Source organism: Eulemur rufifrons, chromosome 16, assembly GCF_041146395.1.
Source record: "Eulemur rufifrons isolate Redbay chromosome 16, OSU_ERuf_1, whole genome shotgun sequence".
NCBI classification, from domain to species: Eukaryota; Metazoa; Chordata; class Mammalia; order Primates; family Lemuridae; genus Eulemur; species Eulemur rufifrons.
The window spans coordinates 49,971,476-49,989,951 of NC_090998.1; the positions used below are offsets into that span (position 1 = coordinate 49,971,476).

The 18,476-nt window shown below is 40.1% G+C and overlaps 1 protein-coding gene across 1 annotated transcript in view; it reads left to right on the top strand.

The window, feature by feature from the left end:
- Positions 1-14,218: 14,218 nt before the first annotated feature.
- The window catches only part of RASSF3 (Ras association domain family member 3), a 68,856-nt gene continuing 64,598 nt past the window's right edge, over positions 14,219-18,476 (top strand). The window contains exon 1 of the mRNA XM_069489585.1: positions 14,219-14,470. Within this exon, the coding sequence (XP_069345686.1) occupies positions 14,360-14,470 (111 nt within the window). The 5' untranslated portion in view covers positions 14,219-14,359. The remainder of the gene's footprint in view (positions 14,471-18,476) is intronic.

The window sequence follows — 18,476 nt, forward strand, 5'->3', positions numbered from 1 at the left end:
GAAGTGGCGGTAATTACAGACCCTTTAGATGGAGATAAGATAACTACGTGAGAAAGTGCCTTGAGCATTTAAAAATGCATCGCCCAAGACACATCAAGCTATTATTATTTTACTCCTGTTATTTAATTTCTCCAAGTAGAAATACAGCTATTAACTGAAATACCTCTCAATGACACGGTGAAGCTTCATCTTTAAGATTTTTAAAGAGCTTTGAAGATGAAAGGATGCTAAGAAGTTTCTTCACACGAATTTCTGGTCCCACCTGAATTTGTGTTAAAAGGCATGAGGGGATAGTGATTGGGTTCCAGTGCAGTTACTAAAATGAAAATCTTCTGCTTCTTTTAAAACTTTTTATTATAAAAGTCAACACGAGAAAGAATGAATCCCATACACCCCATTATGCACATTTAACAATTATCAGGATTTTGTCACACTTGTTTTATCCATTCTTTTTTCCTTTCTTTTGTTCAAGCAAATAATGTCATTTCTTGACACATATTTCAATATATATTTTAAAAAATGTGAACAGATAAGAAAACAATGCCACTATTATAATTTACTTACTTTATCCTATAGTATATCTATAATTGTTTCAAAATGACAGTACCAGAATAATACTATGCAGTTTACTTGATGATATTTTATACTTAGAATATATCATATTAAGGGATGTACAGTGAAAATAATCTATTTTCAAGACATTCAGAGCAGTTATTTTCCCTGTATTCCTCTAAGTATTAAGTAGGTTCATTTATTTTAATTTGTTTTTAATTTGTACAAGTTGCTTTTTCCCCTTTTTGATTAAACATAGGTTTTAGTTATATAAACATTCATACAGTTTCAAAGTCAAAACTATAAACCAAGATATGTTCACATAAGTTATGCTTCCATTTTATGTGCCTTTAACTGGTTCCCTCTGTCCCCCTACAAATAACAAATTTTTATTATTCCTTATTTTATCCTTCTGTTGCTTCTTCTTTTTTTTTTTTTTTTTTTTTTTTTTTGAGACAGAGTGTTGCTTTGTTGCCCTGGCTAGAGTGAGTGCTGTGGCGTCAGCCTAGCTCACAGCAACCTCAAACTCCTGGGCTTAAGCGATCCTCCTGTCTCAGCCTCCCGAGTAGCTGGGACTACAGGCATGTGCCACCATGCCCGGCTAATTTTTTTTCTATATATATTTTAGTTGGCCATATAATTTCTTTCTATTTTTAGTAGAGACGGGGTCTCGCTCTTGCTCAGGCTGGTCTCAAACTCCTGACCTCGAGCGATCTACCCACCTTGGCCTCCCAGAGTGCTAGGATTACAGGCGTGAACCACCGCGCCGGCCTCTTCTGTTGCTTCTTTTAAAAAATATTTTCTAGGCTGGGCACAATGGCTCACTCCTGTAATCCCAGCACTTTGGGAGGCTTAGCCGGGAGGATCGCTTGAGCCCAGCAATTAGAGGTTGGAGTGAGCTGTGATCACACTACTGCTATCTAGCCTGGGTGACAGAGTGAGACCTTATCTCAAAAAAAAAAAACAAAAAACCCACAAACACAAAAAATATTTTCTAAGTAGCTAGCGTACTATAAAACACTGATTTGCACTATTCTTTTTAAATAATTTATCCTATAGAGCATTCTGTTCCATATGAATGCATTGAGAGTGTTCTGATTTCTTTTTATGGCAAATTAACCAATTTGCCCAACTGATGGATATTTGGGTTGTTTCTATTTTTTTGTTGTTTTTATTATAAATAATAGTATAGGCATAACGTTGACCATGAGGCATTTTATATTTTTGTCAGTGTATCTTTGAGGTTGTTTCCCACAAGAGGAATGCATATGTCATTTTGCTAGATACTGCTGGGTTATCCTCTCTTGAAATTGTACCATTTTGCATTCCAAACAACCGTATGTGAGAATGCCTGTTTCCCTGCAAGCTCAATAAGAATGTTGTCTAATTTGGGAATTTTTGCCAATTTGACAGGAAAGAAGTGTTATCTCCCAGTGCCTTTTATTGCATTTTTATATGAGTGAGATTGAGGATCTTTTTGTATGTTTAGGAGCTATTTTCATTTATTTTTCCATGAACTATCTCACCTTATCTTTTACCCATTTTTCTATTGGGTTATTTGTCTTCTTGATGTTTGGGAGTGTTATATGAATTGTGAATATTTGCTTTGTAACAAAAGTTGCAAATACCTTTTCTTAGTTTGTCAATTACCATTCCCCCATTTAAAAAATTAAGGTGCATGTCAAAATTTGTTGAACTGTGCTCTAAAAAGGGTGAATTCTATTGTATGTAAACTACACAAGTACCTTAATTTTACATGGTGTAACCTACCATGACCACAATCAAGATTAGAACAGTTCCTGTCATTTGCCTTTTGACTCTCCTCTTGTGTTCTATTTTGCCATGAAGTTGTGGTTTTTTAGCTACTACAGTCATGATTTAATGAAAAGAGGTTCTTTCAACAAATAATCTCATAATTCTCTTCTATGTTTTAAACAAACAGATTTTACAGCCTGAATGTACATTCTACCTGTGGAGGTGAGGACACATTGTTATAAGTATTATAAATGCATGTTTTTCTATTAAAGAAATCTTTAAATTTAAATTTAGAAAATCCTATAGCAAAGCTGAATAAGAACGTTCTTTTTTACTTAATGGGTCATGGGTTAAGCAGTAGGTTAAGGAAGCAAAAGGGAATGTGGCAACCTCTAAAAAAGACTTTTGGTGGTTTTGCTATTTCCAACATGCTACTGTATGGAATCAAATTATACCACCTAGGTCTAAGGATGATTTTGAGCCAAAAGTAATTGAGGAACAGCAGACTCAGGAAAAGCTCTAAAAACAGAGCATAAATTTCCCAGTTGCAAAGAAAATTTACATTTATAAGGAAATTTCCATTTGTAAAGATGTCCTCTCTGGTACTAGAAAGAAGAGAATGACTCCACACACACACACACACACACACACACACACAAAACTCTTATCATCTGAGATGACTTGAATCATCATAACAAATCTTACCAAACAATCCTTATATACCATAAATTTCCTAGTCACTGTCCCACAACCTACTTTCCTTCTACCCCTAAAAGTCCAAAACAGCCTTCTCCATAATTTGTTAAAATGGTAATATGATCCCTGGGGAATGTTTGTCTCTTTATGCTTTTGTTCTTTTTCTGTGAAGCTCCTATATGCATATGCATATAGCCCTTCTTCTTCTGTTACCATGTCTTTTGTCAGTTTAATTTGTAGGCCCCCACACACAGAACCTAAGAGGGTAGAGGGAAAGGTTTCTTCCTCCTCTACGCTATGCACCTCACACGGACCTTGTGAGTTTAGTGGGAGATTGAATTTGGTTTGGTTGTTTTTGAACGATTAGCAAAGTTCAAGGATTTGGAGTTACATTTCCCAATGCCCAGCAATCACTCGTCCTCTGCACTGCGTGAGTCCCTCGCTAAACCACAAGGAGTTTCACAACGGTCAGAGCTTGTTTGTCTGCTCCTTTTGAGCTGGTGTTACGACACACCCTCCTCTCCCCAACACTCTTCATGTCATGCCCTGTCTCTGGTAGTTCCCAAATTCCTTGCTGTGAAAGTCTTAACTCCTCTGTTTATCTTTTAAGAACCTGGCCTTCACCTATCTGGTCAACTTTTCTCAATTTGAAGTGTTTGATTCCGCCTGCAAATAGAGTGTGCTTGAGTTTTTGCTAGTGACCTTCTTCTCCCTGAACTTTCTAATTCTCTTCCTCTCACCTTTCCCCTTCAAGACTCAAAACTAAATTCCACTTCCTTTGAAGGCTTCCCTGACCAAATCTTACCACATTCTTCTGACCTTTATCTTATATTTTAACATGTTCTTCATAGATTTATTGATTGGCTAACCTGCGTCTGTCATTATTATGTAATTGTTCCATGGGGTATATTTTTCTCATCAACTGATTATAAACATGGGGTATGTTTTTCTCATCAGCTAAATTATAAACTTGCAGAGGGCAGAAACCTATCTAACTCTTCTTTTATGTCTTACCCAGTTTCCATGGTGCTGTGCACATAGTAAGGTCTCAGTACTTAATGTAGTGAAAGAAAAGGATATTAACATAGCATTGACACAGCACAGCCGGGAACAAGGGATAACAATTGCTGAACTATGTCCATTAGCAATTCTCCTCTTCTTTGATATGGACAATTTATGCTGTCCAGTTTAAGCTGCCCCTAAGGCCTCCATAGAAATTATAAAGCCATCTTTAGGTTTCTATTTGTATTAAGTAAGAAGGATCAATATCTCCCTAGAATGCTTTTCTTGAACAAAAAAGCATTTCTATTTGCCTAAAGCTGTTGTCATAAGACACAGATTTCAAAGTCAGATATGGTCATCAGATCTCTGCCTTGTGTTTGTGATAAACAGCCTACATCAGCCGCACTATTTCTTTCCTTCCTCTATTTCCCAACTCCGCAAAGATTAGTTAAATCTCAAGCAAAAATTTCAGAAAACATCCTTTTATTCTTCCTAGGTTACAAAATGAATATGTCTGCAGAGGGGACACCACTGTTTTGAGGATAGTACTCAAAACAAGGGGTTGAGATCTAAAAGCTCTTAGCAAAAAGCCCAGGCTTGGGGTGGGGGCTTAAATTAGTTGGAAGAATTGATCAAAATAAATGTTGGAGAGTTCAATGTCCCGGTCAATTGAATAAAAATAATTTTTTCTCTCACTTAAAAACCTCCAGTAGCAAATATCTGTCACATAAATACACTCTCCTATAACACATCAGATCAATTCACTGCAAGTCATTTGCGGCTGACAAAGCTTTCTGGTTGTTCTCTGAGGTAGTCTGACTCTAGTCTCCTAGGTCGGCTGGGCCCCGAAGGCAGTGTAGAGCAGTGGGCAGCACAGTGATGAGGAAGGGGGGCTTGGGAGCTGAGACTTTTTTGCTACTTGAAGCTGTTAACTCCTACTCCACGCTTCCCTTGCCTCAGGGGAAGTGAGGGTGTTAGGAGGATTCAGAATGTTGGGGCTCAGAAAGCAATACCCCAAAATGAAGGCCTCAGAAGCAAAAGTTTTTCTCTGACCTTCTGCTCGTCTGTCTCTCAGTTCCATTGTCCACCGAGGCTAGCCGTAGAAACTAGAATCCTTCTATCCTAAGGCAGGTCATAGAAACCAGAACTCCTTTTCCCCAAAGCCAGCCATAAAATCTAAAAATATTACTCTAACTTCCCCTCTGCCTTTCTGTGTAAAAACGGCCATAAATTATCCGACCTACTTTGTTGGACTGTAGGTAACAAGACCCCCATTCCAGGAATGGTCCTGCCCCATACCGGAAGGAAGGAATGCAGGCTCAGGAGAGGCCAAGAAGAATCTAGAGAGACAGGCCTTGCTGGGTTTCCCCACTCAGTCTATTAACATTAGATCATACCCATTTTATCCAATCATTTTTCTACATGGCTATCCATACTTTGTTCAACCTAAGCATAAAAATGGGCAATTTCCCCTGTATCTTGGGGTCTTCATTCTGAAGGATTGTGTTTATACATGTTAAATAAATTTGTATGCCTTTTCTCCAATTAGTCTGCCTTTTTCAAGTTGATTTTTCAGCAAACCTTCAGAGAGCCAAGGGGAACTCTCCCCTTGCCCTCTACAAGACCAGCACTCAGAATAGTGCCCGGTATATAGTAAGAGCACAATAAATGTTCAATGAGTTAATTTTTTCCTTATCTGAGGGGTCTTCTTTAAAAATAATATCCCAGAAATTAAAAAAACACAGCAACTGTTTCAGTTTTTTTTTTCCTCCTATGGGATTTCTTTCATTGGACATGAATAAACTAGTACTTTAATGAGGGCAAACAAAGTGTGTTTACTCAATAAAATTCCCAACTATTTGAGGAACAACCCACCTAATTAAGTTTTAGTTTCAAATGCCCTTTGGGAGTCCTGTATTTCTGCCAAAAAGATCAAAATGTTAATTTTGTTGTTGTTTTTGTATGTCCTCATTTGAGGGAAGCTAGAATTCTCCACGGCTTTCATTCAGCCTATAGCATCCATCTTTTTAGCATGCCTTAAATCATAAGAATAAAAGTTTAACTGTAACCTACGTGTAGATAATAGTAAGTGAAAATTACCAATGAACACCTTAGGCTCTAGTGGTTTTGTGTGGTATTGGATTTTTTTTAAACTACAAAGTTTTAAACTATTGTTACTATCTTTAGTTTCTCAATCTTAAACTGATTTTTGCTCTGAAATATTTCTGCTCTTTTTCTGTTTAGATTTCTAGGGGAAAATAAATTTTTAGATATAGAAGTGCTGTATTTTTTCTCCTTTCTTCATAATCTTTTCTTAATACCACTGTAACCCCTAAAATGCCCAAATTAAGACCATATTAGACTTGTATTCATCTAGGCCTTATTGAAACTATTCTAATAGTTATTTCCATTTTATTTATTTATTTTTCTTTCTTTCTTTTTTTTTTTTTTTTTTGAGACAGAGTCTCACTCTGTTGCCCAGGCTAGAGTGCCGTGGCATCAGCCTATCTCACAGCAACCTCAAACTCCTGGGCTCAAGCGATTCTTCTGCCTCAGCCTCCCGAGTAGCTGGGACTACAGGCACGCGCCACCATGTCCAGCTACTTTTTTCTATATATTTTTAGTTGTCTAGATAATTTCTTTCTATTTTTTTGGTAGAGACGGGGGTCTCGCTCTTGCTCAAGCTGGTCTCGAACTCCTGACCTGGAGCTATCTGCCCGCCTCTGGCTCCCAGAGTGCTAGAATTACAGGCATGAGCCACCAAGCCTGGCCAGTTATTTCCATTTTAAAATAAAATATTTTTCACAAAATTGTTAGTAAGAGTATGCTTTACTACCATGACTTAAGTTTTCATAAATTTTAGGTCTGAGGCCTCCTACTCTTATTCCATAATCTACGCATCAATGAAGTTCCTTGTAGTATTAAAATGTAATTGTTTAAAAAACAGCAATTATCATCTGCCCTTCAGTTTCTGTTTACTATAAAATTAATAAATATTCCACACATACAAAAATACAGATAAAACTATAAAAAATCTGTATTTTCAATACTCAGATAAAATATGCATTAAAATTTTGTCATATTTGCTTTAGCCTTTTTCTTTTCTTTTCTTTTTTCCCCTTAAAAGCTAGTCAAGTGAAGCAGTGGTCGTGGAGAAGGAATCTTTTTCTTTTTAAAGAAGTAAAATGTCAGCTGGGCACGGTGGCACACACCTGCTACTCGGGGAAGCTGATCCTAGCTAGGAGTTCAAGGCCAGCCTGGGCAACACAGGGAGATCCAGTCTCTAAAAAAAGAAAAGAAAGAAAGAAAGCCTCATAACAAAATAAAGACTGCTCCTTATTTTCTTCTTCTCTTCATTCTCCCAAATTTGGGGTGTAGCTCTCCCTTCTGTTTTGTTTCTTTATCTTTTAAAGGAGATAAAGTAATTATCACTTGATGAGAGTGAATATTAACGTCAAGGGCTCTGAGGGTCTCAGAAGGTAATATGATTAAGTATTATAATGATCAAGGACTTTTTCATCAGATATGTGATTTCCCTTGGCCAGTTCTTATCATGGTAATGAGGTAATGCGGAAGCCTATGATGAAATCTCCTTGGACACAGACATCTAACTATGGGATTCATTTTGGAGTACTCACCAGCTAGTGTCCCTTGCACAAAATAGTTCAGCTCATTCCAGTAGGTCCTCGATATGTTGGATTGGAAAATCTAGTGACAGGAAAAACCATTTGTTTTTCTCCTCCACCTTGTCCTATAAACCTGGGTAATCTCCAGGTTCGCAGGTAGCATATAATTTCCTTGGTTACTGAGGATGTGCCCAAGCATGGAAATACTATCCTTATATGTAATCATATTAATATTAGCTAATATTAATGACCTTTTATGTGCCAGGCATAGTGTTTTACATGCCTTATTTTATTTAATCCCTGTAAAAATCCTACAAGGTAAGAACATACTATTATCCCCCATTTTCCAGACATGGAATTGAGGTTTAACTAGATTAGATAATTTGCTGTAGATCATACCATCTTAGCCCACATTTGAACATGGTCTGATTTCCCTTTTTTAGTCAATTTTTTTATTGAGCTATATGTACACATACAATCTATCATCTTTGCCATTTTTAAATGTACAGCTCGGTGGTAATAAATACAGTCATATTCTTTTTTATCCCCTTCATTGCCCCCTTCCCTTTCCCCTTTCTGGCCTCTGGTAATCACTGATCTACTCTCTGTCTTCATGAGATCCGCATTTTTAGCTCCCACAAGAACATCTGATATGTGTGTGTATACACACAAACACCCCCACACCCACACACTTAGGTTGATTCCATAGTTTGGGTATTGTGACTAGTTCTGCAATAAACATGGGGGTGCAGATGTCTCTTTGATAAATATGTTGGTTTCCTTTCTTTTGGATATTATACCCAGTAGTGGAATTGCTGGATCATATGGCAGTTGTAATTTTAGTTTTTTGAGGAATCTCCATACTGTTCTCCGTAGTGGCTCTGCTAATTTGCATTCACACCAACAGTGTAGGAGGGCTCCCATTTCTCCACATCCTCACCTGCTTGCTGTTGGCAATCTCAGATCACTGCAGCCTCAAACTCCTTGGCTCAAGAGATCCTGCCCCTCAGCCTCCTGAGTAGCTGGGACTACAGGTCCTCACTGGCTCTAGAAGTTTTGAGAGAAATTTTAGCCTATCATTTTTTTTTCTTTTTGCTCACAGTTTATTCAGCATCAGAATCATTTTTTCTTTTTTAAAGCTAACTTAAAAACCAGCCCTTTGTGATAGGCTCTTTTTTTTTTAATGTGACCGAATGACCTTTCTGAATTATTTTCAGAACAATTTCGTTATCATTTTGAAAATCTTCTTATTTTATTTGTGTCTCTACTGATTCTACCAATGTTGATGAAGAAGAACAGAACATGGCAGAAACATGAAAGAAATATGACTCTTCAAGTAGGAAAACAAGATGATGGAAATATAGCAGTTAGGATGATAGGGCTGACTGAACTGGCTTAAACAATAAAGAAAATACATTATCTCACATAACAAGGAATCCTAATTAGGGCAGCTTTGAAGCTGGTTAATTCAAAGACCTATGAAGTCTCCTTTTATCATTCTGCTTTGCCACATCTGCATGGCATAGCAATCCTTGGCAAGGGGCATGAGACCACCACAGCTGACTCTGAATATCAGGCCTTACCCCCGAGCTGAGATTGGACCTCTTTCCCTCAGGGGGGTATTCTTGAACTAAAGTCCTTGTTTAATTAACAAGGAAGAAGTATGTAAAGGATGTTAAGTATGCAACAAAGTCTAATATTTAGGGCAAGAAAGACTAATATTTACTTGGTCCTATTATATGTCAAGGACTTTATATGGATTCTCTCAATCCCTACAGTAAGCCAAAGAATAAAATGAAGACATTGTTATTCTCATTTTAATGATGATGAACTGGAGGCCCAGAGAAGCTAAGCAAATTGCTAAAGGTAACTTAAAAGTCAGTGACAGTGTTATCATACAAATTCAGGTCTACCTGACCTCCAAAGACATGCTTTTTCTATCTCACACAGGTATCAAGGTAATAGTCTGTCAATGTGACCTTTTTATAAATGCCTCTGATAAAGTATCTTAGTTCCTGGCACATCTTAAGAATATTACCTATCATTATAATTACACAAATGTAATCCTATTATGCATGCTGTTTCATGATCTGCTTTAAGAAATATTTGCCAATCTCATGAGTGAAAAATGGGCCTCATTGTTTTCATTCACTTGTGTTTTCATAAGCCTTAACAATCTATTCTCCACCCAGCAACCAAAGAGATCCTTTAAAAAGGTAAATCAAATATTGTCATTCTTTTGCTCAAAATTTCCTGTGCTTTCTCATCTCAGAGTAAAAACCAAAGCTAAAGTCCATACAATTGCTTTCAAGGCACTACAGGAACAGTAACCTCTCTGTCCCTGTTACTTTTCTGATGGAAATTCCTACTACTCTCCCTTTCACTTGCCCACTTTAGAAACACTGGCTTCTTTGGTTTTATTTGAACATACTAAGCATACTCCTGCCTCAGGGCCTTTGCACTTGCTGTTCTCTCTGTCTGAAATGCTTTCCCCACAGATATCTGCATGGCCAGCTCCCTCATCTCCTACACATCTTTGCTCAAATGTGACCTTCTCAGAGGCACTTTCAATAACCAGTCTATGTAAAACATTCTTTATCTTTCTTCTGATTTATATGAGAGTACTTATTACCTTCTAACATACTATATAATTCCCTTATTCATTTTGCCTGTCTCCCTCCAACACCTAAGAAACTATAAGTAAGCTCCGTTAGAACAAGAGGTTTTGTCTGTTTTGTCCAGTGAGGTATCTTTGTGCTGAGATCAGTATCTGTCAGATAGTTTGTGTTCAATAAATATTTGTTTACTGAGTGAATGTTTTAATATATGCATGACTGATAAGTTATTTATAGTTCTCCTTTTATGAACTGCTTGTCATGTCCTTTGCTTATTTTTCTATTAGGTTCAACATTCTTATTGATTTGTATGAACTCCTTATATTTTACATATATCAGCCCTGTCATTTATATTTCAAACATTTCCCCCAGTTTTTTCCTTGTCTTTTAACATTGTATATATGTGTGTGTGGTCAAAATATTTAAATTTTTACATAGTCAAATCTAGAAATCTCTTCCTTTGTGATGTGTGTTATCTTTATTAAGACAAGTTGACAAAAGATAAATTTTACTTCTAAATGTATTTAGTCATAGGGTAAGCAGTGTCTAAAATTTTCTCTACATTTATTATTATTATATTTGTGTTTCTACTATTTGTGGATTTTTGGATATGTAGTATTAATACTTAAAGAATATGATTTAAATTTTTTGATTGACAATCACATGTATATAATCATTTTTGTCATGATCATTTATCTGGTGAGCGAGAAGAATTAAAATACTATTAAAGCCTTCATTTTATGTTAATTTAAGGGAAATAATTTGATTTGATAACATGATAATTAAAATTATAAAACATTTTTGTACATGTTTATAATATTTGCATATATTTCTTAAGTTTTAGCTGGGTGTGGTGGTTTATATCTGTAATCCCAGCACTTTGGGGGGCCAAGGCAGGAGGATCACTTGAGGCCAGAAATTGAAGACCAGCCTGGGCAACATAGCAAGACCCTGTCTCTACAAAAAATTAAAAAATGGCCGGGCATGCTGGTGCGTGCCTGTAGTCCTAGCTCCTTGGGAAGCTGAGGCAGGAGGATCACTTCCCTTGAGCCCAGGAGCTGGAGGCGGCAGTGAGCTATGATCATGCTATTGCACTTCAGCTTGGGTGACAAAGCGAGACCCTGTCTCTTAAAAAACAAGTTTTAAATATATTCCCCATTTGATATAGAAGTAAAAGGTTACTAGGCTATAAATCTAAATCACTGGGATTCTTGTATTATGGGACTATTTATGGTGATAGAGCCCATTTATAAATTCAATTGTGTGTTTGACAATAAGTCCTTTCAAAATTGAGCTTGGTTGAATATATTTTATTTTATTTATTCCACCCCCTTCCCTGAATTTTAAATGTTAAAAATGCCTAGTTGCTTATGACATTTTGAGTTTTTACAAAAATACTATTTTCATCAGCCAAGTTTTGAAATCACAATATATTTTTACAAAATGCTATCAGAGACTGGGCATAGTGGTACCTGTAATCCCAGCTATTTTGGATGCTGGGTTTGGAGTACTGCTTCAGTCCAGGAGTTCTAGACAAGCCTGGGCAACATAGGGAAACCTCCTGTCTCCAAAAACAAAAACGAAAACAAAAAATACTATCAGGAAAAAATAGAAATATGATTATTATGCTGCTTTTAGGAAACAAAATGCCAATTTTTCCTTCCTTTACTTACATTTTTTGCTTTTCGTTGCTTAAAAGCAACATTGTTACTCATTATTTAATCATGCCTTTTTATTATGACTGATTCTGATGGTGCTGACAGATATAAAAATTAATTCGGTCCTTTGGAGCTTAAAAATACTACTATGAAAAAATTGTCTTTATGGTGTAGTCACTGCAGGGTGGGGACTTGGGGCCACATGTGGCCTTCTGGATTCTTGAGTTTGGCCTTTTGACTGAATCTAAATTTTATAGAAAAATCCTTTTAATAAAAGGATTTGTTCTGTGAAGTTTGTAATCCATCAAGGGGCCACACTTGGGGATCCGGAGGGTCACATGTAGCCTTGAGGCCACAGGTTCCCCACCCCTGCATGGATCATAAAGCATTTTAATGTATTTTTCCTTTTAATGTTTTTCCTCAAAATATTCAGAAACTTTAAAATAATTTGTTCTGGGTGAGATTATTTCCCACTTTCCACAATTAAACAAGTTATTTTAATTCTTTGACCTATACATCACTCTTAAATTGAAGTGTTTAATAAGGACTGTGTTAATGAAATATGATAATATTTAAATAATGAACACTAAATAAGAAAAATCTTTCATAAAGTAAGCAACTTATCCCACTCCCTTACGTTAGGTCATGGGCATGGCACACAAGAGGGATCAGCTTAAACTGGGCAAAACAATATGGAGTTAGAATTCCTGGCTTCCTATTATTCAGCAGCTGTGTGGCTGGAAAGAGGCCCTTAACGTAGGATCTTTAACATGAGCTGTAACTCTAAGGCTTGCCTTCTGGAGTTGTGACTCACTTGGAGTAATATATTATTTTGCAAGCTGGATGTGTAAGCCTGAAGGAAGGTGGAGCAGGTTTACAAACCTTCTTTCCGTCAGAGGATAGAAGGGGGACTCACTCACAAGCCAATTCTTCTTTTTCCCCCCGGTCATCTCTGGTCCACTTCTCCCTCCCACTAGTCCACAAATGGGCATGGCTGACCAGGACCAAGCACAGAATCCAGAAGGGTATCTGACAACATTCATGTCGGCAGAACACAGAGCAGAGTGGTCCCAGCCACTTCACCTACAGCTCGCTACCTTCCTCCCTCTAAGCCTCGGCGGCTGCTCTAGTGTGAAGCCGGCATAAAATAGCAGGACGCCTTAGAGTTGCTCTGAGGATTGAGGGAGATCACGTAAGAAAGTTTAGCTATAATGGGTGAAATTTTTCTCTTTTCTAACTTTCCCCTTCCTCTCCTAATGAAACCTCTGCTGAAGCCTGCTTACCATAGCGGTGCTGAAGCTTCAAAACAACTTTTCAGTCAAGATCTATGCAAGCAAATTAGTATAATTTAAATCATTCCAATAACACCCAGGTGTAAAGACTGGTACTCACAGATGGCTTTTAAAAGAGGATTAGCTGACTGGAAGGATTTATGGAAATTTTGGTACGTGGGTGAACAGAATTCCCTGATCCCCTTACCTCCACCATTTAAGCTATTCCTTGTGAGTGACCGTACAAAGCTGATTGTGGAAGGGGACATTAATAAAGCACATTTAATTAATAAGTACTGTATTAACAAGACTGTTCTGTAACTATAGAATCAGTTCAGCTCCCCCCCCCTTTTGCACTAAGTGGCGTTTAAAATCATAACGACATTCGCCGTCCTTATTTGGGAATGAGCCCTTACTAGGGAGAAGGGGGAAAGGGTAAGACCGAAGCTCAAATGAATGACCAGAAAGGATGTTTTCATTCGAATAAACTTAACCCAGTTGCTACCTCCCCACCCATCTCTGCTAACTTTTAACTCTCCAGGAGGGGCGGGCTGCGGGGGTTCAGGATGGGGCGTTACCTCTACAGGACGCCCGCGGGTCTGGGGGCCTCTCGGCCGGGCAACCTCCACCGCCCCCAGAAGGGGCCCGGGAGGGGGCGAGCAGGGCGGGGACCGAGGAGAAAGCTCCCAGCTCTGCCCCCGCCCTCTCCAAAACTCGAGCTAGCGGAGCAGGGGGAGGGCGGACGGATCGCAGAGGGATTTGCAGTTTCCGGGAGGTTGGGGAAGCGACCCCGAACACGGCCCCACCAGGACCCAGCCCTCAAACCCGGCTTTCCGGGTTCCGCAACACCACGAGGAAAGAGCCGCGCGCCTGCAAGGGGGTGGCTGCGCCTCCCCCACCTGCGGCCCCGCGGGGAGGGGCTCTGCCGGGGCCGGCGGGCCGGGGCGGGGCAGCGGGAGGCGGGGTCGCCGGCGCACCCGGGCCGGGCAGCGCCTGGAGCCGAGCCGGGAGGCGGCGGGAGGGGCCCGGACGGCCGGGTTGAGCGGCGGCCGCAGCTGCAGCAGGACGGCCCGCCGGCGGCTCAGAGCCGCACGCCGGGAACCTCGCGGGGCGGGCGGGCGCGGCACCCCCTGCCTGGCCGCCTGCGCCCCGGGAGGCCGCCCGCGCGCGACGGGGCCAGCAGCATGAGCAGCGGCTACAGCAGCCTGGAGGAGGACGCCGAGGACTTCTTCTTTACCGCCAGGACCTCCTTCTTCAGGAGAGCGCCCCAGGGCAAACCCCGCTCTGGCCAGCAAGTGAGTAGCGCGCGGCGGGCGCTGCAGCCTGCGCCCTGGAACTCCAGGGGTCCCACCGCCCCGGGCCCCGACTCTGCGTGTCTCCGCGGGGCGCTTTGGGGATGCTTGTCCGGAAGGAGGAGGGCCGAGATGTGGCTTCTGCTGTTTGGGGTCTCCGGAACGTGCCTGGAGCTAGTGCATGTGGGCGTGGGGCTTTCTGAGCGAGGGAAGGAGGAGGAAGGGCGCGGGGGCTGAGGGCCGGCTCCTGCCTTCCGCGCCAGATGGCCTCTGCTGCTCCGCCTCGGGCCGCCGGCTGCGGGGAGCAGTTCTGAGAGCCAGGAGGCGTCCCCGGGCCACTCCCGGCGTTTCCCCTTTCGCGCGCCCCGCTGGGTCAACGGTCGGGTCCTTGCGCCTGGCCTCCCTGTTAGTCCGCTCAGTGGCCCCCTGAATGGTTCGGGGCGCCATAGGATGCCAGGGTGGCAGCGATGACCTGGCCTCCCCGCTTCCCGGCCCGGGCGCTCTGGAGAGGAAAGGGCGCCGAGGGCCACGGGCCTGACCATAGTAGGCGCTCACTAAAATCGAGTGGTTGCGGGACTCACGGTTGTGCCTTTGCTGTAAAGTCAGTGTTGTCGGTGCCCAGATGTTTTGCAAACAAGCTCCGGTGCTAGGTAAATACTAGCCGGGGAGGACTAACCTTTAGTCGGTTTCTTCCTTTTTTGGAGGTAGCACGCCTTGGGAAGCACGACTTGAGAAAAGCTGGGAAGGGAACTTGTGCCAGTTTCGCCGACCCGGGCAGAGTTTTTTTTTAGGGAGGCCTTCCCGAAGCGGGGCGCGTCGGCTGGGCGAAGTCTGGCCTCCTGGCCCTGGGAACCTCACCAGGGAGCCGGGCCAACCGGGCCACGCTCACATCAGATTACACAGGGCTGTAATGGAACAAGTTTGTTGCTCTTAAAAAACAACAGGCGCGCACCAAACATTTCTTATCAGACTTTATCCTGGAGACCAGAAGCAAGAAAAATCGTTCAGGGGACGAATGATGAGATTTTGCGTGCGTGCGTGTGTGTGTGTGTGTGTGTGTGAGATCTGTCAGGGTGTCCTTGCCAGACCTTTTAAGTTTAACCATTTTCTGAGCTAAAATTTCTAAGATTCTGGAGTTCTAGTCTTTTCATCCTCTTAAGTCCCAAACCAGAAGGGGGGGAGGGGACGGTGAAAGGTAAACTGCAGTCAAATGCCATTATTCACTAGCCACAGTGAATTCTGAGTGACGTCCTGGTGCAGTAGCTGTCCAGTCTGTATTGTGTCTAAGGCTTAAAGCTGCACTATTTACTAGTCACTTGGGGTGATCTCTTATTTTCAGTAGAGCGTGCTCTTACGGCTTGAGATCTGTGTGAAGTTTGGAAGTCATAAATACCTCTCTACACCCCCCATCAGTTATGGGAAAATTGCATTTCCCTGTGCTTTTTTCACTTTTCTTTTCTTTCTTTCTTGGACTTCCCTCTTTTTTCCTTCTCCACTTTGTATTTTCTCTTTCCATTTATGTTGCTGTTACCATGTGACATGAAACTAGTCTATTCTAGAGGTGTCTACTAATCTACAGAAAACTTGTTTGTTCCTGGATTCTCTAGGTGTAAGATGCTCCTTCACAAGAGCCAAAGTATCCAGGTTGGAATTGTATGAGAATCCTTTAGTGCTTTAAAAAGTAAAGACATTATTTGTTTTTCAGGTTTATTTACATATAGTGTCTGTATGTCATGTGCATTAATTTATGTAGTATTCATCTAGAATGTACATATTATACTAATGTAATATTGCTTATTTAGCATTAGAACTAATCTAACATTAATGTGTATTTTGCAGTGTTGTGTTACAAATCAGGACAGTAAGACGTAGTTCCTTGCTTGAAGAGTTGTATTTTGAAGCTTTATTGCTTATATGTTTCCCCTTCTGTTATAACACATGTAAGGTACTGAGTTATGAGAGTTATTTGCCAGGTGGAGAAAGCATTCTAAATTCTGAATTTTAGCGGGCATTTTCATTTATTTAAAGAAGTGATGTTGAGTGTTTACAATTCTTGATAATATTTGTGAACTAAGAAAAGAAAACTTATAAATGTAAAGCAAAGCACTCTTAATGTAGGACATTATTTTAACCCAAGGTAAGCCTTTTTTTATTAATTTCATTATGCTGATTGTAAGAATAGGGTAAGCACTTCTGACATATAGTGTAGTAGTAGTGAAATTTATCTTTTCTCTAGAGAGGTGGAAATAGAGGTGTTGCCATAAGGATAATAGTAATTTTTGATGTTGTTCCACCCAATAGAAAAGCTAGGAAAATGAGATTTCTAGGACTCTTGAAAATATCCAGAGAAAGCACGGTGTTTGTGGTAAATGCAGGATGGGGAAAAAGGGGTTGGTGGAGGACAAGATACTTCTTTCTTCTCTTGCCAGACAAGGGAACATAGCCCAACTTCTTTTCGTCCTCCACAATAACAAAAACCTTATAGATATAAAGGTTTATTTTGTACCCTGTTCTCTTTCTGGGGAAAAAAAAGGAGGAAAAGGGTTAAAAACCTGCCTAAGGGATATAAAGGGAATGGCCATATGGCCTTTTTGTGGCAGTTTGAATGTCATATGTATTGCTGTATCCCCAGTGCCTGGACCAGTACCTGACACACAGTAATTACCCAACGAATACTAGTGGAATGAATGAATGCTTTCTTGGTTTGATAATAATTGGACTTTTTTTCTATTTTTCTTTTTTTTTTTTTTTTTAAAAAATAAAGAGATGGATCTCCCTCTGTCTCCCAGGCTGAATGGAGTGCAGTGGTGCCATTGTAGCTCATTGCAGCCTGGAACTCCTGGGCTTAAGCAATCCTCCCTCCTGAGCCTCTGGAGTAGCTGGGATTATAGGCTTGTGCCATCATGCCTGGCTCTCTCTTTTTTTTTTTTTAAGAGATGGGGTCTTACTGTGTTGCCCAGGCTGGTCTCAAACTCCTGGCCTCAAGTGATCCTCCTGCCTCAGCCTCCCAAGGTGCTGGGATTAGAGGCACGAACCACCATACTCGGCCAATAATTGAATCTTTACAATTTTCAAATATATCCTATCTTACAATTCTCCTAAGAACCCTCTAAAGCAGTAACCTAATGAAAGTGAGTTTTTGTTTAGTGATTGTCTAAGGCCCACACTTAGCAGGAAGGCTGGAACTCAGGTTTTCTGACTCAGATTCCATGCTCCTTTTTGTTACTTCTCAACTATAAAAATAATTTTAAAATTCCATTTTCCCTTTGCAAATATGCACATCTATAATTTAGGAGTTTCTTAAAATTTCAACTCCCTGACATGCATATATTGTCATTACAGCGTCCATAATTCATATTTGTGGATTTACTGGGTTTCAAAGGATCCACCTAATTGTTCTGCCAGAAATGTAGACAGTTCTGTAATTCATAATTTGCCTTTTCTGATTTCCTAACAAAATCAAATTACCTATAAATACAGGATACATTCAGATTGCCAAAGAGTAGAAATGGCCTAAAATTATAGAGCATGTCTTCTTACTTCTTAGCTAAGGTGATTACTTTTCTTCCCGAGCCTTTGGTAGTTAATAGGAATAAGGGTATGAGAAACTATTTTTGCTTTAGAGTTAGAATAGACAAGAAGTCTTAAAAAACTTGAAATTATCTTCTGAACCACCCACACTTTTTAAAATCTTATGGTGAAGAATTGTTTGATAACATAAGCCTGCGTGATTCCATACAACAGGCTTCAAATTCTCCCTTTGGGTTTTCTCCTGATTGTTCAGATATTTTTGTGGCCCTTTATTTGGTTGTATCTTACTGCTAGAATCAACAGTAATGAGTTGCACTCTTTTATTTGCATTTCCAGTAGGAGTTTTGAAGGCAGATCACTGGGGTAAAAGAATAATAGCGGTTTATAACATCAAAGGTATTTTGGTTATATTAACTTTTTATACTAACTTTTAATCCCTATAATATTGGATATAAACATTCCCATCAGCCATTTTGAA